General features: G+C 43.1%; 1 protein-coding gene across 15 annotated transcripts in view; it reads right to left on the bottom strand.

The window, feature by feature from the left end:
• Positions 1–17607, bottom strand: part of SEC31A (SEC31 homolog A, COPII coat complex component) — a 46213-nt gene that overhangs the window by 26759 nt on the left and 1847 nt on the right. For 11 of the 15 annotated variants that reach the window (XM_069781510.1, XM_069781516.1, XM_069781527.1 and 8 more), the window contains exons 4-15: positions 17232–17355; positions 14072–14270; positions 12627–12722; positions 10541–10681; positions 9086–9228; positions 8066–8165; positions 6605–6766; positions 6243–6395; positions 4583–4816; positions 3918–3992; positions 1408–1458; positions 532–609 (exon numbers count right to left, since the gene is read on the bottom strand). In XM_069781510.1, coding sequence (XP_069637611.1) covers positions 532–609; positions 1408–1458; positions 3918–3992; positions 4583–4816; positions 6243–6395; positions 6605–6766; positions 8066–8165; positions 9086–9228; positions 10541–10681; positions 12627–12722; positions 14072–14270; positions 17232–17355 — 1556 coding nt within the window. The remainder of the gene's footprint in view (positions 1–531; positions 610–1407; positions 1459–3917; positions 3993–4582; positions 4817–6242; positions 6396–6604; positions 6767–8065; positions 8166–9085; positions 9229–10540; positions 10682–12626; positions 12723–14071; positions 14271–17231; positions 17356–17607) is intronic. The other 4 variants (XM_069781552.1, XM_069781588.1, XM_069781606.1 and 1 more) reach the window with 1 other exon arrangement.

The following is a 17607-nucleotide window of genomic DNA, read 5'->3' as shown; positions in this document are numbered from 1 at the left end:
GCTGTTCAGATGCAAAGTGGGTGGATAGCACTGTGATGTCAGTGGGGGCAATGCAGAGAATGAACGTTCCCCCTCTCCTCCAGTACCACAGCTGCATCTCTGCAAAGGGTTATACCCAGAAACAGGGCAGTATAAGCTGACAGCTTAGTAATAATCAATGAGAGGGAGGGAAGAAAGGAATGAAGAAATGCAGGGGGAAGGAATGCATTAGACTTGTGGCAGCAGATCATTTAGTATGTGTTAGGGAAATGCCAGAGTGAACATCATGGCAGAATAAAGTCCTTGAGTTGGTGCCAACTGGACTGTTACAAAATGAGCTTGTTCTTCACTGCCACCAAAATCTATTCACATGATGTCTGAGGCCAATGAGAAAATCTCAAGCAACTTAACAAGAGCTCACATTTTACTCATTCTAAATAACTTGCATTTCCATATATCCTCAGCACTAGGAAAAGCCCACAAAATAAAATGCTCTTAATAGTAACAAAGTAAATACACAGGAGGTCAACAGAGTTAGAGAGCAACAAATACCTCTCCCAAGAACTGCTCCTCTGTAGCCTGGCCTTCGTCCCCCTTGTTCGGCACAGATTCATCAGATTCTGTGGGAGCCTTCAGCAGAGAGAAGATGCCATAAAAAGAAAAGACAGCAAAAGAGGAAGAAACACTTTGCACCGCAGAGTATAGCCACCTTCCCACCAACAATAGTCAGAACCAGACTGCAAATCACAGAAATGCATTGGCAATATATGCTTGAGTACAATAAACATGGTAGATGCCCTCCATTTCTCTGCTCTTTGTCATCACACAGTACTTTGTGTTGTTTTCATCTTAGCTGCCTGAAAACATGCAGGCAAACTTCTCTCCCTAATTAGACACTACAGATGATACCCGGAATGTCTACAGCACAAAAGCAATGCAGTCCCCCGGTTGTAGCGTCAGGCCACTGCAATGACAATGGGCAATGTCTGAACTGTATTTATCACTCTTGCAGGGAATTGTTACAGTACCACACTCAGTCCTGCTTTTTTTAAAGCCTGGGGAAGGTGCTGCTCTTCAAACCAGCTGCCAGGCAGCAAGGCTCTGCCCTACCTCACAGGCAGCACAAAGCGTCACAGTGGGCAAGACGTAGGCAGAAAAAAGCAAAAGCGGAGAGACAACACTGAGACCCTGAACTAAAAATCTGTGAGAGCCCTTTGTGGGAAAGGCAGGGACATACGATTGGAAAAAAGTGGTTTTCTTTTTTTTTTAAATAAGTACCTTCATCCTACTGAATGTAGGTACTTGTCATATGCTGGGTTATTTGTGACTTACTTTGGGACACCTACCAAGTGGAAAAACAATTATTCTTACTTTGCACATTACCACAGCATTATAAGACTAAACACAGTTGTACACGTGTTTGCTTACCTCTCCAAAGTCACCATCTGCAAGACCCTCTTTATTCAGAGCGGATGTAATCTAGAAAACAACCAAGATTTAAGAAAGTGCCCTTCAATTTTAGAGAGGCAGACCTCTCACTGGTCTCTCCGATTGCAAGACTGGCACATGTAGCTAATATGTTGCTTGCAGAACAGTTAACATGAAACTAAAGTAACTTCCTTTCCCAGTCTGGTGATGGATTTACTGCTAAGCCCCCTGCACCCCAAGCTCTGATGGAAACAACAGCTGCTCTATGCCTTTAAACCTTTAATTGTTAACTCAAGGGCCTCAAGCCTCACTAGAGCTGCTGCAAATCACCATAATAAAAATAGTATCAGAGCATGCAGGACAAAACCCTGTCTGCTCTGGTCAGGGAAAATGAAGCAGTGACAATCCTTGTGGAGCAGAGAGCCTGTCAGGAAGCTGTAGTTTCAAGCACAGCAGGAGAAAGGCTGCGGACTAGGATTTTCCACAGAATGGTTAAAACATCCAGCTTTTAACTGCTTTGCAAAGCAAATCATGACTCCAGATTCAATTAAGGCCCTCAAAACCACTAATTTAATGTATAGAGTTTAGAATAAATGCAGAAAACACATTAGTGTGGCATCTGGGAGCCTAGGTTTCGTAATGTTGCTAATGTTATCTACTACTTTTAGTATTGCAGGCTTTATTTTACCATTGTAAGCTGGTTTTCACAAGAAGCTGAGCTAAAATTGCTGGAGAGTTTTCTCTGTCTTTTTTTAATCATTAGTTTACAATAGAAAGGAGAGATCCAGGACTTGACTTGCATATGAGAATCACAGGTTTTAAGAAGATAAAACCAAAACACCATGTTCTTAACAGCTTATTCCAAAAAGCTGAAATCTGTGACCCTTTTTTACTTTCCTTACCCTACCAGTAACCAAGTGGTGATTTAGTGAGTTTATCACCTGGGTATCACAAATTTTCAGACAAACTACCAATTATTGTTTCTTGACACCAAAAAAACCATGGATTCAACTTCAACATGGAATGCTTTGTTAAGAAACAGCTACATGAAACATGACCTTGCAGCTCCCCTCATCTGTCCCTCAAATACTGAAATAATGGGGTAGGCCCAGCATTTCATGCCACTCAATTCAGCTATGCCCATTTTCCCACCTTCTCCCCATGCACAGGGCATATAAAACCCAGAGCGACAGTAGCAGTGGGCTCCAGTCTGCATGAGGCCACTCTGCAAGACCACTACTAAATTTCAACTGGATTTTCTAATTGAGGTCTGCTTTTCAAAAACAGGATTTCCCTTGCTGTGCTTACCTTTGACTCATGCAACAAAAATTTAGAAGCTGAAGACAGACTGTTAGCAAAACTATGATTTTTTTTCTGTAATCATAATATGTTTGCCCTGGAGGCCATTTAATTTGTAACCATAATGACTTTTTGATGGAGCCAGTCTTTGAAAATAAAACATTAGTTTGACACAATGAAAATGAGTCAAACATCCAAATCAACTGAATGAGAACTGAAGAAACACTAGATAGTTCCTGGGTACAGCACTGAAAGCAATAAAGAGCCAAAATGCACAGCAGGTATCTCCCTGTAACACTGAGATAAGAATCTTCCTCCAACTTGGAAGAAAGCTCTATACTGAAGATGTGCAAGTTGCTTCCTGGTAATCCAAATTTTTCCTTTCCAAATGTAACCAGGTTTGATCTGTGGGGTTTTTGTTTTGGTTTTTTTGTTTGTTTGTTTTGTAAAAATTAGTAGCATCCCACACAAAAAAACCCAAACCTATTCTAGGTTTTCCAAGGTAGTTAATGAAACCCTGAAGACTGCTTACATGTTCTTCAACCAGAAAGCCTAAAACCAGATCAGATTTCATGATCCTACAGTAGAAGGATGTCACATAAAAAAGTTACATGACTCGCTTGACCCAACAAATATCAAAGCTTCTTGATGGGTGAGAATTTCAGATCAACATTGAACAGTCAGATGCAGACACGCCTCTGAAGTCTGTTGCCTGCTTTGAAATGTTCATTGAACATCCATATGGCAAGAAGATGACACAGCTAATAAAAAAAAACAACAAAGCAAACTGCTTGCTGGAAGAATTCTGAAGTTATGAGTTGTTTATCTGGACAAAATTTAAAGAGCAGAGGAATATTTCTCTCATCCTTTGGAACAAAGGAATTCCTTAAATAACACAACTATCAAGTTAGCCATGTTTAAACAGGGGCTCTGGCACCATGGGTAACAGCTGTATTGTGGCTATTAGGAGAGCTGCAGCACTGACAAATACCATCTGCTAGGAAACACACTGAAAATGTTGTATAAAAATGTTTATTGTATTGAATAGCCTGTGGATACTGGTAATTGCTCTTCCAGTCCCACAGGTAAATGAGTACTTCAACCATACATGGCATCGTCAACATTTTAGGCCAACTTTTTAGGCTGTGTATGCTGCAGATACATCCATCAGTAAAGCACTTAACACAAGCATAGCTTCCAGGCACATTTACCTTCTTCCTCAGATCACCCTTCCTGTATCCCAAGAGCTCAAGGTATTTAACACGTGAATCTTCTTCAAAGTTCACCTTTAAAAAACAAAAGTTAAAGAATATATCACAATTCACGATTTTTCATTTTCTCCCTCACTAACCAGCACAAATTAACCCAGTGAGAGCTAGTGACTGTGAACACTGAGTGTAATAAAGAGAACTGAAAAGGTCTTCAGTGACTTGAGCACTTGAGTAGGGAAGCAAGGCTTAAATCTGGTTATTGTAGGTGAACAATCTGCTTATCTGCTTCACTTGGAAACTTCTAAACATTCACAATGAGCAGTGAAAAGCACATCTAAAGCTATCCCAAAGCTTTATCCCTTCTCACCACCTCCCTGTACAAAGATGTACTGACAGGCGATGTCAAAAAGCACAGGATACCCTCCCTCAAGCCTTGGCTTCTGCCATGGTTCCTCATGAACCCTGCAAATACCCCCAGCCCTGAGGACCCTCTCTCTTCTGGTGGGCCACCTCCAGTGACAGGGCTTATGGACACTATTCCCACAGCCTACACTTTTGGTTCCCAGCACCTCTTCTGCTAAAATACCATAATGAGCAGAAGAAACCATTTCTGCACTGGCTTTCCAAGTCAGTGGGGAACTTCTGAACTGCTGTTATCCTGTTACCTTTAAGAAGGCCCACACGTTTTTCTCAAAGTCAGCCTGGGCCATGTCAATTTTCTTCTGGCAGTAGCTGACAAAGCCTTCAGACTGCACAGCCTCTTGCAGCTGGTTCGAGCGGGCCAGGAATTCCTTCTCTGTAACAACCTGGCTAAGGTAGACATGGTGACGCTGCTGCTGCTCGATGCCTGGCTGCTGCTGAGACTTGGCATTCTCAAATGTAACCAGCTTGCCTCCAAACTGGAATTGATGCACACATGCAGTATGTAAAAATACAAGTATACACTGGAGCGCATATGAAAAAGCATGCGCATACACATATATATGCACATGATTTTATATAGCGTATATATGCATATCATCCAATGGACAAACATTCCTGACATCAACTCATTCATTTTTTTTTTTTTCCCCCCACCACCCCATACTTCCACGCATGTAAGGAGCTTGCTGGATAAGTGGGTGCACGTTTAGTAAGATTTATGAACACAGCTGCTCCGGTGCCTGTTTTTTCTCAGGCAGAAGACTGACTAGAAACTGTGAACTAGAGCTGTGGGTCTGTACAGTGCCCAGCATAAATGGAGTATCTCACGATATTGCAATGTAATTACCAAAGAAACCTATGCATCGTTAAATAAATGCTCAAGCATGATGTCTGCCCTGCTCTTGGGAGGCTGTTTCCCAGTTAAAAATCTACTGAGAGATGGGCAGTAAGTTGTGTCATCATTTGGAGAGAAGTAAAATCAACAGAAGAAAAAAATTAGAAGGGGCTTATAATGTTATTTCATTCTATAGCTCAAAGTTAATTTCCACAGGCCAGTCCAATAAATGACAAAGTCAGAATTACAAAAAGCAAAAGGCCTAGCCAAGAGAAAGACTTGATAGCTGGCTCCTGGAAAACCAGGAGAAATAAGGGAATAGACACCTATTATAAATGACACATCAGTCAGTGGCTAGGCAACATCACTTCTCTTTGATGGGAGAAAACTGCATTTAATTTGTGCATCAGATTACGAATAAGCAGACGTACGATGCTGAAAATTGAGCAGTATTTTGGCAAAAAAAAAAAAACATTTCAAGTGGACAGGCTAAAATCTTCAGGAGATCCCCAAGAAAGGGCCCATGGGTCTAGAAAATAAGCCAAAGGTGGAGCCAAAGAGCAGATGCTGCAAATCAACCAGCCATGGGGGAGCCTAGCCATGTGCTGCTAAAGCAACTCTTGCTACCTTGATCAGAGCTAACTGGAGTATTCTCCACCACACTGACTCACATAATAGCTTCAAACTGCACTCAAGTCTCAGATATTTCCCCAGTTTGGTCCCACTCCCCCCTCCCAATGTGTATTTGTTTACTCCAAAGCAAGCACAGCACATAAATAAAAGCAAAGCCTTAATCCCAGAACAGAAAGAAACAAGTGTCTGTTGGCAACACAATGCCTCCTTGTTTCTTTTTCCCAAGCATTTTTGTCACACTTTTGTTGGCTTGCTGTACCAACCACCTGGTCTAGAAGCTGCTGCAAGCATCTCCTGCCACAATGATAAACAGGGGACGTTCTCCCAAGGTGGAGCACAACATTGAACTCCCCTCTTCCTCACATGTTTTTCAGGTGCCATCACTATCTCCCTTTCTGCCTGGCCAAGCATGCCTAGCCTTGTCTCCTCCTTACCGAGAACGATGCTCCCACAGGTCGCCGGATCCATTTGGGTGGTTTCTTTAGGGGCAAAATGACACTCTGTGGGGCCGTTTGCTGGGGAAGCTGCAGGGGTGGGAGTGGCTGTCCCATACCAAATGGATCGAGGTTCCCAAAAGACGATGAAAGCTTTGATAACAAAAGAGGGAAAAAACCAAAAGTGACATATCTGCAATAAACTAAACATAAGCATTTATTTGTACTGGATCCTGCAAGCAGTCCTGCAAGCTTGCAGTCTTGCAAGCAGGGCTGCCGACAGCCACTGAAGACTTCCCATGAGCCCGTGTTTTTTTCTACCCTCTTTCTGTCCATATTCTTAGCTGAACATTTCTCAATACCTGATCAACTTGCTTCTGCCTCAAGCCATCCGTGCTACCTCCCATGATGGAGTAAACGCTGATCCGCCCGTCGAATGAAGCCGCAGACAAGACAGCAGGGTTCCTGGGACACCACTGGATGTCAAAGCACCATTGTGTGTTTGTGGGCAACTCATACAGCACCTGGGCAGCAAAAACAAGTCCAACAAATCAGGGCTTTTATGAAGTACCACGTCCAACAGCCACATTTCTCCTGCCTGCCCCGAGACTGGTCTGTTGTTCTCGCTCCCCATCAGCCTCCACATCACCGTACACACTAACAGCTGGGCAAACCCTGACAACTGCTAAACAGGAGAATATCACACACCACTGATTAATTTCTTTCTCATCCCATTAAATCTTCTGTTTAACCCACACAGGTCAAACTATGCAGGCAGGGTATATCTGTGCTGTCCCACTGCAAGCTGTGAGCTGCTGCTGATATTCATGCTAGCTCATTCAGAGCTAATCTGGGTATCTCTGGGTATCTCTACACACTACATGGAGACATGCCCAGGCTTCAAAGTAAGTCTGTTTCAAAGGAAAATTGGAAAAGTTAAAACCTGCACTCTGGGCAGACAGCCTCTCCTGCCCTGGAACAGACAAGCCCATCACTGCAGCAGACATTTAACCATAAGCTAGGAGAAACTCAAAGAGCAAAATGCTAACTGCCTCGCTGTCTCCCAGGAAACTGTTCTTTATTTTTAATAAAAACATGTGATATGATTCATCCACATGTAAAGCCTTCCTAACAGCTCAGGATCCAGCTCAGATAACTCATTTATCACCCCACAGCTTCTGCACTTTTGGGCCAATGTCTGAATTTTAGAAACACTTCTCAGTCTGTCCTCCAGCATTATTGCTCACTGCAGGCAAGGAGCCCTCCAGCATCCCTGAAGCCCTTCTCATGATCTAGGGACAAACACTCAACTTGTCTGAAAAAAGGATCTGCATCCCCTTTGAAAGGTATCCCCAGTCCCAAAAGGGTGGTTTGGGAACACACTCAACTGGCTCTCACTGATCTGCCACTATTGTAGTAACCTACAAAATCACTCTGGCCTGGATAAAAGTTCTTACACTGACAGAAGGAAAAAGGCAATTGCAACAGTAATCCAGATACACGGGCCCAAACCAAAAGAGTAGGAAGCAAGTGCTTAGTTTAAGTGGTGCCATTTCTATCCCTTATAATGAGCAGTGGCCTTACTACTTAGCAGGAGAGAAGCAGTAAGGACAAACATGTAGTATCAGCAATACTAAGAAGGAATCCTGCACCACCAGAACAAGCTCAGAAGGTGCTTACACCAAACACAAGTACACAGGGTAGAGAGAAACAGCCCATAGAAGCATCACTCCTAGGAATGCAAGCACACCAACCCCTGCTTTGCATATGCCACTGTGCCACCTCTGAACAGAGGGGTTTTTTAAGTGGTGTGCATACAATACCTCGCCCGTGTTCGGGTTGGAGCAGAGAATTTTAGCATCCTTCCCACAGCTAAGTAGCAGCTCCGAATCCGCCATACTCCAAGCAATGGCCAATATACCCCTGCGTGAAAAGTCACAACCAAAAAAGTTTAATGTAAATGCAAAATGATGATAAATAAACCATATTTATAAGTTGAATTTCTCTATTAGCTGAGCATTCCACCTCAAAATGCCCTCCACACTCCTTCCTCTTACAAGAGGAGAAATTTTTCAATGTTAGCAGCACTTTATCGAAATAGATGCTTTCAACAGTCATGCAGGAGAACCTGGACACCAATGTAACAAAATGGTTTGTTTGCCTGCAGTATCATTAACATACAGTGTGCAAACCTGTAGGTAAGGTCAGTGACTACGAAGTTTGTCAGCTTCTTTTTATTAGCAGGACATTCAAGTCAGCAGAACCACTGGCAGCAGTTTTGGTGAGAAGCTACAACACACACTTATTGCTGTTCTCTCTCCCTAAATCAAGCACTGGCCTTCGGCAATAAGGAAAGTTTCACTAACAATTGAGGAAGGATGAGAATTTAACAAAATCTTTCCTTGCACTCAAACTTAAGGCATTTAGCGGACTGAGGGGCAGAGAAACTGCGCGTGTCCACATGTGAGGATGCATCCAGGTGCACCTTCAGTCCATTATTCAGGAAAAATCAACTATTACTAACTCTTTGCACCTCAGTTCCCTCTTATCAAAAAGCATAGAAACAAACTACCAACTTCAGTGTTTCAGCAGGATGGTGGGGTTTTTTTGTTTATTTTGGAGCCTGTTCCCTTCAAACCAGCAGGCCCCCAAAAAGCAAGCCTTTCAAGACACAGAGTTGGCTAGTTCGCAAGCCAGCATACAACACTGCCTGCTGCTGGAATCGCTGCCTCCAACTAAGTAAGCCTTCACAGGGAACTGAGCAAGAAGCGAGATGTACAAACTGGTACGCAGTCACCAACAATGCAAACACCATGGAGCAGCAGGCTACATAAGATTCATACCTTGTATGGCTTTCTAGAACACGAAGTGGCGAGGAGGCAAATCTTAGGTCCCACATCTGAATCACAGGCAGCCTGTCATCTTCTGAGGCCAAAACCATCTGGGTAGCAACATCAGGGTGCCACGCCAGGCCTGAGCAGTGCATCTGAGGGACAACATTGCGCCACAGCATAAAATAACTAAGCAGCACTAAAGGACAAAAGACAACTAGCTTAAATATGTCTACATGCATGGGAAAACACTGTTGCAATAGAATTTGCAGCTGTGTTTTTGGGCATTATTTCTGACTGCATTCAGATTGGGATACTCTCCTCGTATCCGTGAGTGAGGAGACTTGCAGTTAGTTTCCCAAAGTCCTCCCAAAGAGATGACTTTGTGCTGTCTTGTTCACAGTCCTATGTTTTAACGTAAGAAAACTGTAAAGCCCTCTGTACAAACCTTCTTCTCTAATATTTTTATTGATATTTCAATAAAAGCCATCATTAGGCAAGAGGTTATTGTCATGTGAACACTGTATCACTAGACTACAATCACATGATGAAGACAGCGTACTGTGCTGCTGTTATGTTAGGCAACAAATACATAAACCATTGAGGGTGATCAAGCAGCTACTTCAGCAACACCCATTTATAAATATCATTTTGAACCCTTGCTCCATCTTCAAAGTTTGTTATAGGAAGTTTGTTTATTGTTGTTATTCCATTTAAAATACACAGAATTATACAAATATGGCACTCTCCACGAGTTCAACAGGCTCTTTTTTACATTTACACTGCCCCAGGAGCAGATGTGGTGGTTAACTGTATGAGGCAGTGTCCCCTGTAACCCGCTCAATGCCAACACTCCTCTGTGGCGCTCTCCACCACAGATCCTGCACTCTCCAAGCTCAGCTGCAGCCTGCTCCTATTTCCACATCCAGACCAGCAGAAACACAGGCCCCAGCTTCATCAGTCATCAGTGTCCTGCCAGGGCTCAGCCCTTGTGCTCATCCCACCTGTGATGACAAGGAGGAAGCTCTCTCTGCCTGAGCACCAAGTCATGACATCACCTGCTCTGTGAAACTAAATGTGCTCACCCAGAGTACGTCAGCTACCACCTCACCTCTCCAGCACACAAAACATGTCACTTCTGACTAGCTGAATAAAAATCTTTCTGTGGTAGCCCCAAACAGATCAATAATGGCTTTCTTCAAACCAACTTATCACTCTGATAGGAAATCCGAGTGCCTTGCTTCAATCTGCATCTGCCTATTTTCATTTAAAATGCTGATAACGTCTCTGCATATACATAGCCTTTTAAGAGAAAGCATTAGATATTTAGCACGTCATGTAAAACCAGGCCAGGCACCAGTATCTTTATGTCATGTGAGAAGGGGTGCTACGACCTGTCCTCACATGCCAAGAGGCACCCCAACCCTCTCCACAAGCACCCGTGCAGCCGTGCAAGAGCTAACTCACCCGGTTATTGTGGTCACTGACTTTGATGATGGGTTCATTCTTCCTGAGATCCCACACAGTAGCTCGGCCGCTAGGGCTGGCAGATGCCAGGATATGCTGGACTTGCCTGTTCCATGCAATGCAGCTGATGTCCTCAAGAGGCTGTTGCACACACAGAACAGCCTGTCACAACCTTTGCAAATTGAAGACTCAAAACGTGTTACTTTCAGGACTTGCTATATGACAAATCTTCAAGGAGACTCATCCCAGGTACTGCGTGTGTTCTGATTTCCTATGTACACATGCCGTAGGGTAAAATGCCTGAAAACCCCAATTTATAAGCTGCTAGTATTTCTCCAATACCTACATTTTCTGCTTTACAACATGATATAGTCACTTAGAGAAGACTAAGAACAACTGTCTCCGAGAACAGTAAATTACACCATGAAAGTATATCCGGGTATATGAACTGCCCTTTTGCCTTGGATTACTAGGTTTTGACTTACAAAAAAAATTGTAAGTTTGCTTGGAGGAATTCTGTGGGTTTTTTAATCTCTCCCCCAACTGCTTATTTTTAGTCCAAGAATTAAAAACATTAACCCAGTCCTTGTTGCATTATTAATTACAGCTGTCATTAAGTATATGGACTAAAAGATTTCCCAGCCTAAAAAAGTACTGTTAGACATAAAAAATCCTATACAGGGATCTTTAACTAAGGTGCGTGTCCTCCAGAATGCTCAGGTGATAATATCAACTCAGACTAAACAAAGTATCCAAACCCACAGAGTTTAAACTAAAAATCTTTAAACTGAAAATTACTTCTCATTCCATTTCCTCACTTTTTTGTCTCCAAATTATCATGCAGTAATAAACCCATTTTCCAATAATAGCAAATTTCTTGTGCAATTTTGTAACAGCTACAGAAATGTACATGCATTGAAACAACTTCCTCCCATTCTTCTATCTATCTCCTTCACAAGGCACAAAGTACAAAAGGCTATTGTTTTTCTCTATAGATCTTCTTGAAGAGATACAGGCTAAACAATGGCCCTGAAGTATTGCAATTAAACACTCCCTGAAATCCATGAAGGTAACTGCCAAACCTACTGCCTCATCTTCTGACTTCTCAGTAGCTGCTTTTTATCTTCCTCCTATTTTCCTCAATCTGTACCTTCACAATCTTTAGATTCATGCATGCAGTGAAACATGCAGAAGACTAGAAGACATGTAATGGTTATGGATATTTAAAAAGTGGTGTAACCCAAGAGACTCTGCTTGTTATTACTTGTTGCTTGATAAAATGCAACATTTCTCAAAGACTAAGAGGATCCTTCAGCTTTCCCTCGTCAAATACAGTTTTTTAAAAAATAAAATCCCACCACGTGAAGACATCAATCAACTGTTTGTGCAGCCAGTCAAAAGTGCAGGTCTGCTGTGGATAAACATGACTGCAACCTCCAGGGTTGCTGCACTGGAAACAGAACACACCACTCATCGTATGGACCTGTGCACTTAGAGGCACAGCCGGGAAACTGCACTCCGGGGCCTAGAAAAACAGCATCAGCATCCAGTCACCCTTGTATAGAGCTGGGCAAAAAATCACGGCTAGACACACAGTGTGGCAAAATAGTGCTGTCACAACTGACTTCCAAAAGCGTTCACTGAAAGCTACCTACGGTGCCACTCAGAGTACTGCCCTTAAGGACGTGGGCTCCTGCTGTATGCTTTGAGTAACAGGCATGTCACAAGGAGAAAAATATCTGAAACCCCAGTCTAATAAGCATGTTACAAAAATTAAGTACCAATAGAAGGCCTGTTTTTGTTGGCCTTTGGGAAAGCCACTGGAGAACAACATGCAGGAACATATTTTTATTTTGATACCGAGATATCTGTTGTACCACCCTTCAAGGATTGTATCCAACATTGCCAGAAATGTAGCTAACTACAGTAAACTGCTTCTCAAGTTAGACTTCAGAAGGCTTTTTTTTTTTTTCCCCACCCTTGAGACAGCTTTAAAACTGTAGGTTTCAATGAGCTCTCAACTTAGGTGACATGCATATTTTTTGTTAGTCTGCTCTGCAGTATTTAACAAATACAAATCTGGTACCTGTGTCTTCACTCCTGGTGTCATTGGCGTGGCAAAATTGTTCAAGTCCCAGATATAGATTTCAGACTCATTAGCACCAGAGGCCACCAGATTAGTCTGTAAGACACGTAATAGATGTTAAAGAGTATTTTCAGCATCAGCTTTCACAGCCTTAGCTGCTGGTAGGCATCAGATCCACAGGACTGTCCCAATTTCTTCTATCAGCTCTGGATATAGTCTTTGGCTCACACAGAGGAGCTTAGGGAAAAAAGCAAGTTTTTTTGAGATTGCAGGTAAGACTGAGTTAATTAAAAAAATCCATACACTGCACTAGACTGGCAGGCCAAGACCAAAATTCCCATTCTTGTGGAGTGCTCCTCCACTGCACAGCAAATACCCATGAGGAGGCTGCAGGGGTGCAGCCATGGACAGGCGAGTGGAAAGCACTGACACTTCTGGGAGGGGGCAGACGAGGAAGTGGTGCTGCAGCTGTCGCCACTGCAGAGCTTTGCTCCAGGTAGACCACAACACACGGGGCCGGCTGGGAGTGTGGCATTTGTGCCTCCAGCAGCAGACAGCACCCTGCCCACAGTGAGTGCAATCATCCAGAGCAATCCTGTGTCTGGGATGCAAAAGTCCATGCAGGGCAACATAAGCCGAGGGCACCGAGCGCCCTTTGATCACATCCCATGGCGGGTGACAAGCAGTTTCTGACTGCATAACAGGCTGAAAGGGAAAGGAAGTGATTCACAGAGGACACAATGAACACAGGGCAGTCTTGCTGAAAGCAAGTGCGCAGGGACAGAAGCGCTATTTAGGACACAAATTAAACTGAATCCTTGCACAGCTGCTGGGGACACGGAAAAACCAACCCACTGTATCTAAAAGGAAGTAAATGCTCATTAGTGACGGAGGAAAGCTTGTTGGTTTTGAGAGCTCTTCTGGTAAAGAGGCCACATTGCTGTGCTTCCTATTCTGTCTCCTCTTTCCAAATAACAACACTTAAGAGGTCTTGAAGACTGATCCTACCCAACCCCCAAAGGGGATACCTAAAATCTGATGTCACTAGGAACATGAATGAGAGCACATAAATACTCCCTGTGTGATGAGAACAATATTGGCACAGTATGTGGGAGCTAAAAAAGGAGACTGGCTAAAAACACCACAGAAGACCACCTCTACTTTACATGTAAGCTGAGCTAAGAAGACCCATTAAATTGACAATGTAAACTGATGAGGGGAAGGAATGAACCAGATGCCTTAAACTCATTCATACCCCATCCTGAAATACCAGTAACAGGACAGGTTTTTCCTACTAAATACAAACAGACACACGCTCAAACACCAAATCTAGTTCATGGTTTTCAGGGGAGGGGAAAGGGACAGAAACATTTAAGGTCACACGTTAAGACAGATCACCCGTCTATGATGGTATGTGAACAGCATAAGAACAGCAGAAAACCAACCTGGAACATGTTGACATCAAGTGCTCTTACTGGTCCCGTGTGCTTATCTTTCTGGGCAATTATTACTTCAGTGTCTCCAGCTATGATTTTGGCTGGGTCGTACAGAATGACATTTCCGTTTTCACCACCAGCAATCAGGACTCCAGAGACTCTCTCACCCGAGGTCATGCTGTGTGGCCCCCAGATAAGCTTGTGGTACCTGTAAGACACAGAGGAGCCCACAGTCTACAACCACCCATCATCAGCTCCACATACAATGATGCACCCCCTTTTGTTCACCCTAGCTAAAGCCTCCAGACTGCTGCTAACAGACAGAGCAGACATGTCAGAGAAAAGCACTGCCTGCATTTCTCCTTAAGGATGAGTCTCTGTATTTAAAACCCCTTCCCCCAGAAAGACAATGTGTCCCAATTCTGCTTGTTATCACGACACAGGGTCACGACATGCGCAACCAATAATCTGGTAACCAATAACATCTCTCATCTCCTGGCTGCAAAATCAGGTAAGTGCTCCCAACTGCATGTGATTTTGAGCTCACCTTTGCAAAACAACAGGAGTAATCAAAGAGAGGACTGTAGGCCTATGCAATCACAGCCTGGAGGTAAACTTCTGCTATTTGTGAGCAACTCTTCCGTACAAGAGAGGAAAAAGGTGGAACTAGAAAAGTTCCAAATCCTTTTCCATATCTGTGCTTCTGGATGTGCAACAATTTCATCTGCTGTCTTGAGGCTCAGCAGGTAGTTTATTCACATGACAGACACATGGCTCTTGGACCACAATCTATTTTCCAGGCTCAATCAAGAGGAATTAAACATACTCCCAATAATGAAATATCTTCACACCACTGTGTCCATCTGCAAATACCCAAATTTCCTTCAACTCAATGAACTTGCTGCATAAGCAAAACAGCATTCCTGTGTATTCAGCCATGCAAAGAATGAATTTCTTCTACATAAAATGACACACGGTCACATATTGGCTCTTATGCAAGCAAAAAGCAAACCCACATTGACTGGAAAGTGGCAAGGAGTTACTTTAGCATTCACTGTGTTATTATTCATCTCTTCGTTATCTCTGGACAACCTTCAAGTAATTAATTTAAATCACAGCAACATCAGCATGATAAAATACATAGTGCAGAAAGGTAGACAAAGAGCATATGCTGGGTGAGAAATACTGTAACAGCCAAATGCTCCATCTCCTAGTGCAGTGTTTTTATACTTCTCCATCTAACTATGCAAGGTTACAAGAAATGGAGTGACCGACAGGGTTGTCCAGGCACTAGCATTACACCACCAGCAAGATTCAACAGGACTTAAGACAATCCAAAACGAAGGCAGAAAACGGTGAGGAACAAAAAAACAGAGTTAACTGTGCAGTTACTTTCCTCTTGGCCTTTGCTCTTGCCAAGATAAAGTATGGCTGTAAAAGCAGTGTGAAACTTTTACTTGCAAGACAATTAACAAAGCTTGTTGCAGGATTTATCTTTTGTGGGTTTAATCACCTGGATATTTTAATCTGCTGCAAACCAAAATAAAGCCTGACATACACACTGCTAGCTAGGGCATTTCTTGTTAGCTTTAATTAAAAAAAAAATTACAAAAATCGATGTCTTTTGTAATGCATTTTCTGGGGCAAAGTCAAATTCTTTTGTTGCTCACCAAGGGAAGCACTTTCAAAGCAACACTGCATCCTGGCTGTAAGGAGTGTTTTTTTGAATTCAGTAAACAAATGTCACTTGGCAAGCCTTGAAAAATCTCAGACATAGTTAAAACAAGGTAGAACAAGGAAATTTTAAAAGATCAAAACCTCATCCTGCTCTCAGCAGGACATGTTAACATCAGCTATGCCCACAGTGCAGGGCATTAAACAGAGACTGTGGCTGTTTCTCACAAGCCCCACATACTAAAACATGGACAACTGCAGGGCACAGATTGTGAGCTGCCTGCCAGGACAACTGCTCTGCTAGCCCCATGAATCATTACAACAAAACTGATATAGCACAAAGCCAGCAGCCTAACACCTTAAGCTTCCTCCTGCAAAAGCTACCACAGCCATTACTTACCCAAATCAGGACAGCATCCCTAAGCAGGGTCACAATCTTATTGCATGCAAATGCACACAATTTCAACCCCTCTCAAGCTGTTTATAGGCAACACGTAACCTCTAGGAACACAGCAAAGTATATTTGGTCAAGAGCTTTAGGCAACAGTTGTAGGTCCTTAGGTCTTGAAGTTACAGCTTTAGAACAGATAAAGAAGAATCAAGTCCAATTAATTTCTACTCATGTCAGAGGTGGGGGAGATGGCAATTGCTTCCCTAGAAGTGTCAAATTCTCACTTGTACATACTGGCAAAACGCTGTAGTTGCCTGCACCTCCAGTCATGTCGTTTAAGTTTACCAGGAGAAAAAGCAGTTATGCTGACACTGTAGCCTATATGAAAGAATCATGGATCCAATCCAATGGCATGAAAATTTTCACCTCCTTCTCTACCCACAGAAACATCCTGCACTTCCATGTATGCTGTTTCAGCTCACCCACAACGAGTGGCAGCCACTGGACCAGCCACCAGAAAGCCACTACAAGTGCTGTGAGATGGAAATTAGATGCTCTGATGCTAACAATATTTCTTTGGACAAGCACATGGTAAGGAACTAAGAGCTAAGTAGAGGTGTACAGTTAGGAACTTGGCTTTCTAGCTGTGGGGTGAGGTATGATACTACACACACAACATGACTCAGTTTAGTTATGTTAGAGGAATCTCCCTGAAATACCTAAATGCAAACAGGATGGGGCAATGTGAAAAGCTGCAACTGCATTTTCATAATTTCAGATTTCCTTCTGTTCTCTGGAGAATCCCAGAGGCTCCCCAAGATAAATGGTCTGCATACATATTCAAACCTACCAGGCAGTGTCAGATTTTTTTAGGTTGATGTCAGAGCATGAGCTGCTTGCAACTCCTCAGTCCAAGCTTACTGCCTTCACAATGACACCTTGCTGTCCCACAACATCAATGGCACTCACATGCCTTCATCCTTCAGCGCTGAACTTCTGCTCCTCTCCTTAACTGCAGATAAGCCTCATGAAATGGTGTTTCTACATGCACCATGTATAACACTTCCACAGCCATTACTTTTCCCTTACAACCCCACTGCTTACCTGTGAGTGGAGGAGAAGGTGGCGCAGGACTTCATGTCCAGCGAAGGGTCTGATAAGTCCAACTCAAATATTTCTAGAGAAGCACTTGTACTGAAGGTGGCATCCAGCTGCTGAGCTGATGTACCTGCAAAGAAGCACACTTGGCAGTGAGAAAGCCACGATACACAAAAGAGCAAGTGCAAAAGAATCACAAGGAGGGGCATAACAACGTCATCCTTGCAAAAAGGACCCTAAGATGGGGTCAGGTTTCTGTTTCTGTGATTTATATGTAGTTATACGTAACTCTCCTCCCCATGGTTACCCTATTGGGAGTTTCAGGAAAAGCTCTGGGCAAGTGCCCCTTTCTACCTGACGATGCACAAAAAACCAATCAAAG

This window comes from Haliaeetus albicilla, chromosome 1 (genome assembly GCF_947461875.1).
Source record: "Haliaeetus albicilla chromosome 1, bHalAlb1.1, whole genome shotgun sequence".
NCBI classification, from domain to species: Eukaryota; Metazoa; Chordata; class Aves; order Accipitriformes; family Accipitridae; genus Haliaeetus; species Haliaeetus albicilla.
The sequence above is the reverse complement of the archived record's forward strand: the minus strand, read 5'-3'. Positions and strand labels throughout refer to the sequence as shown.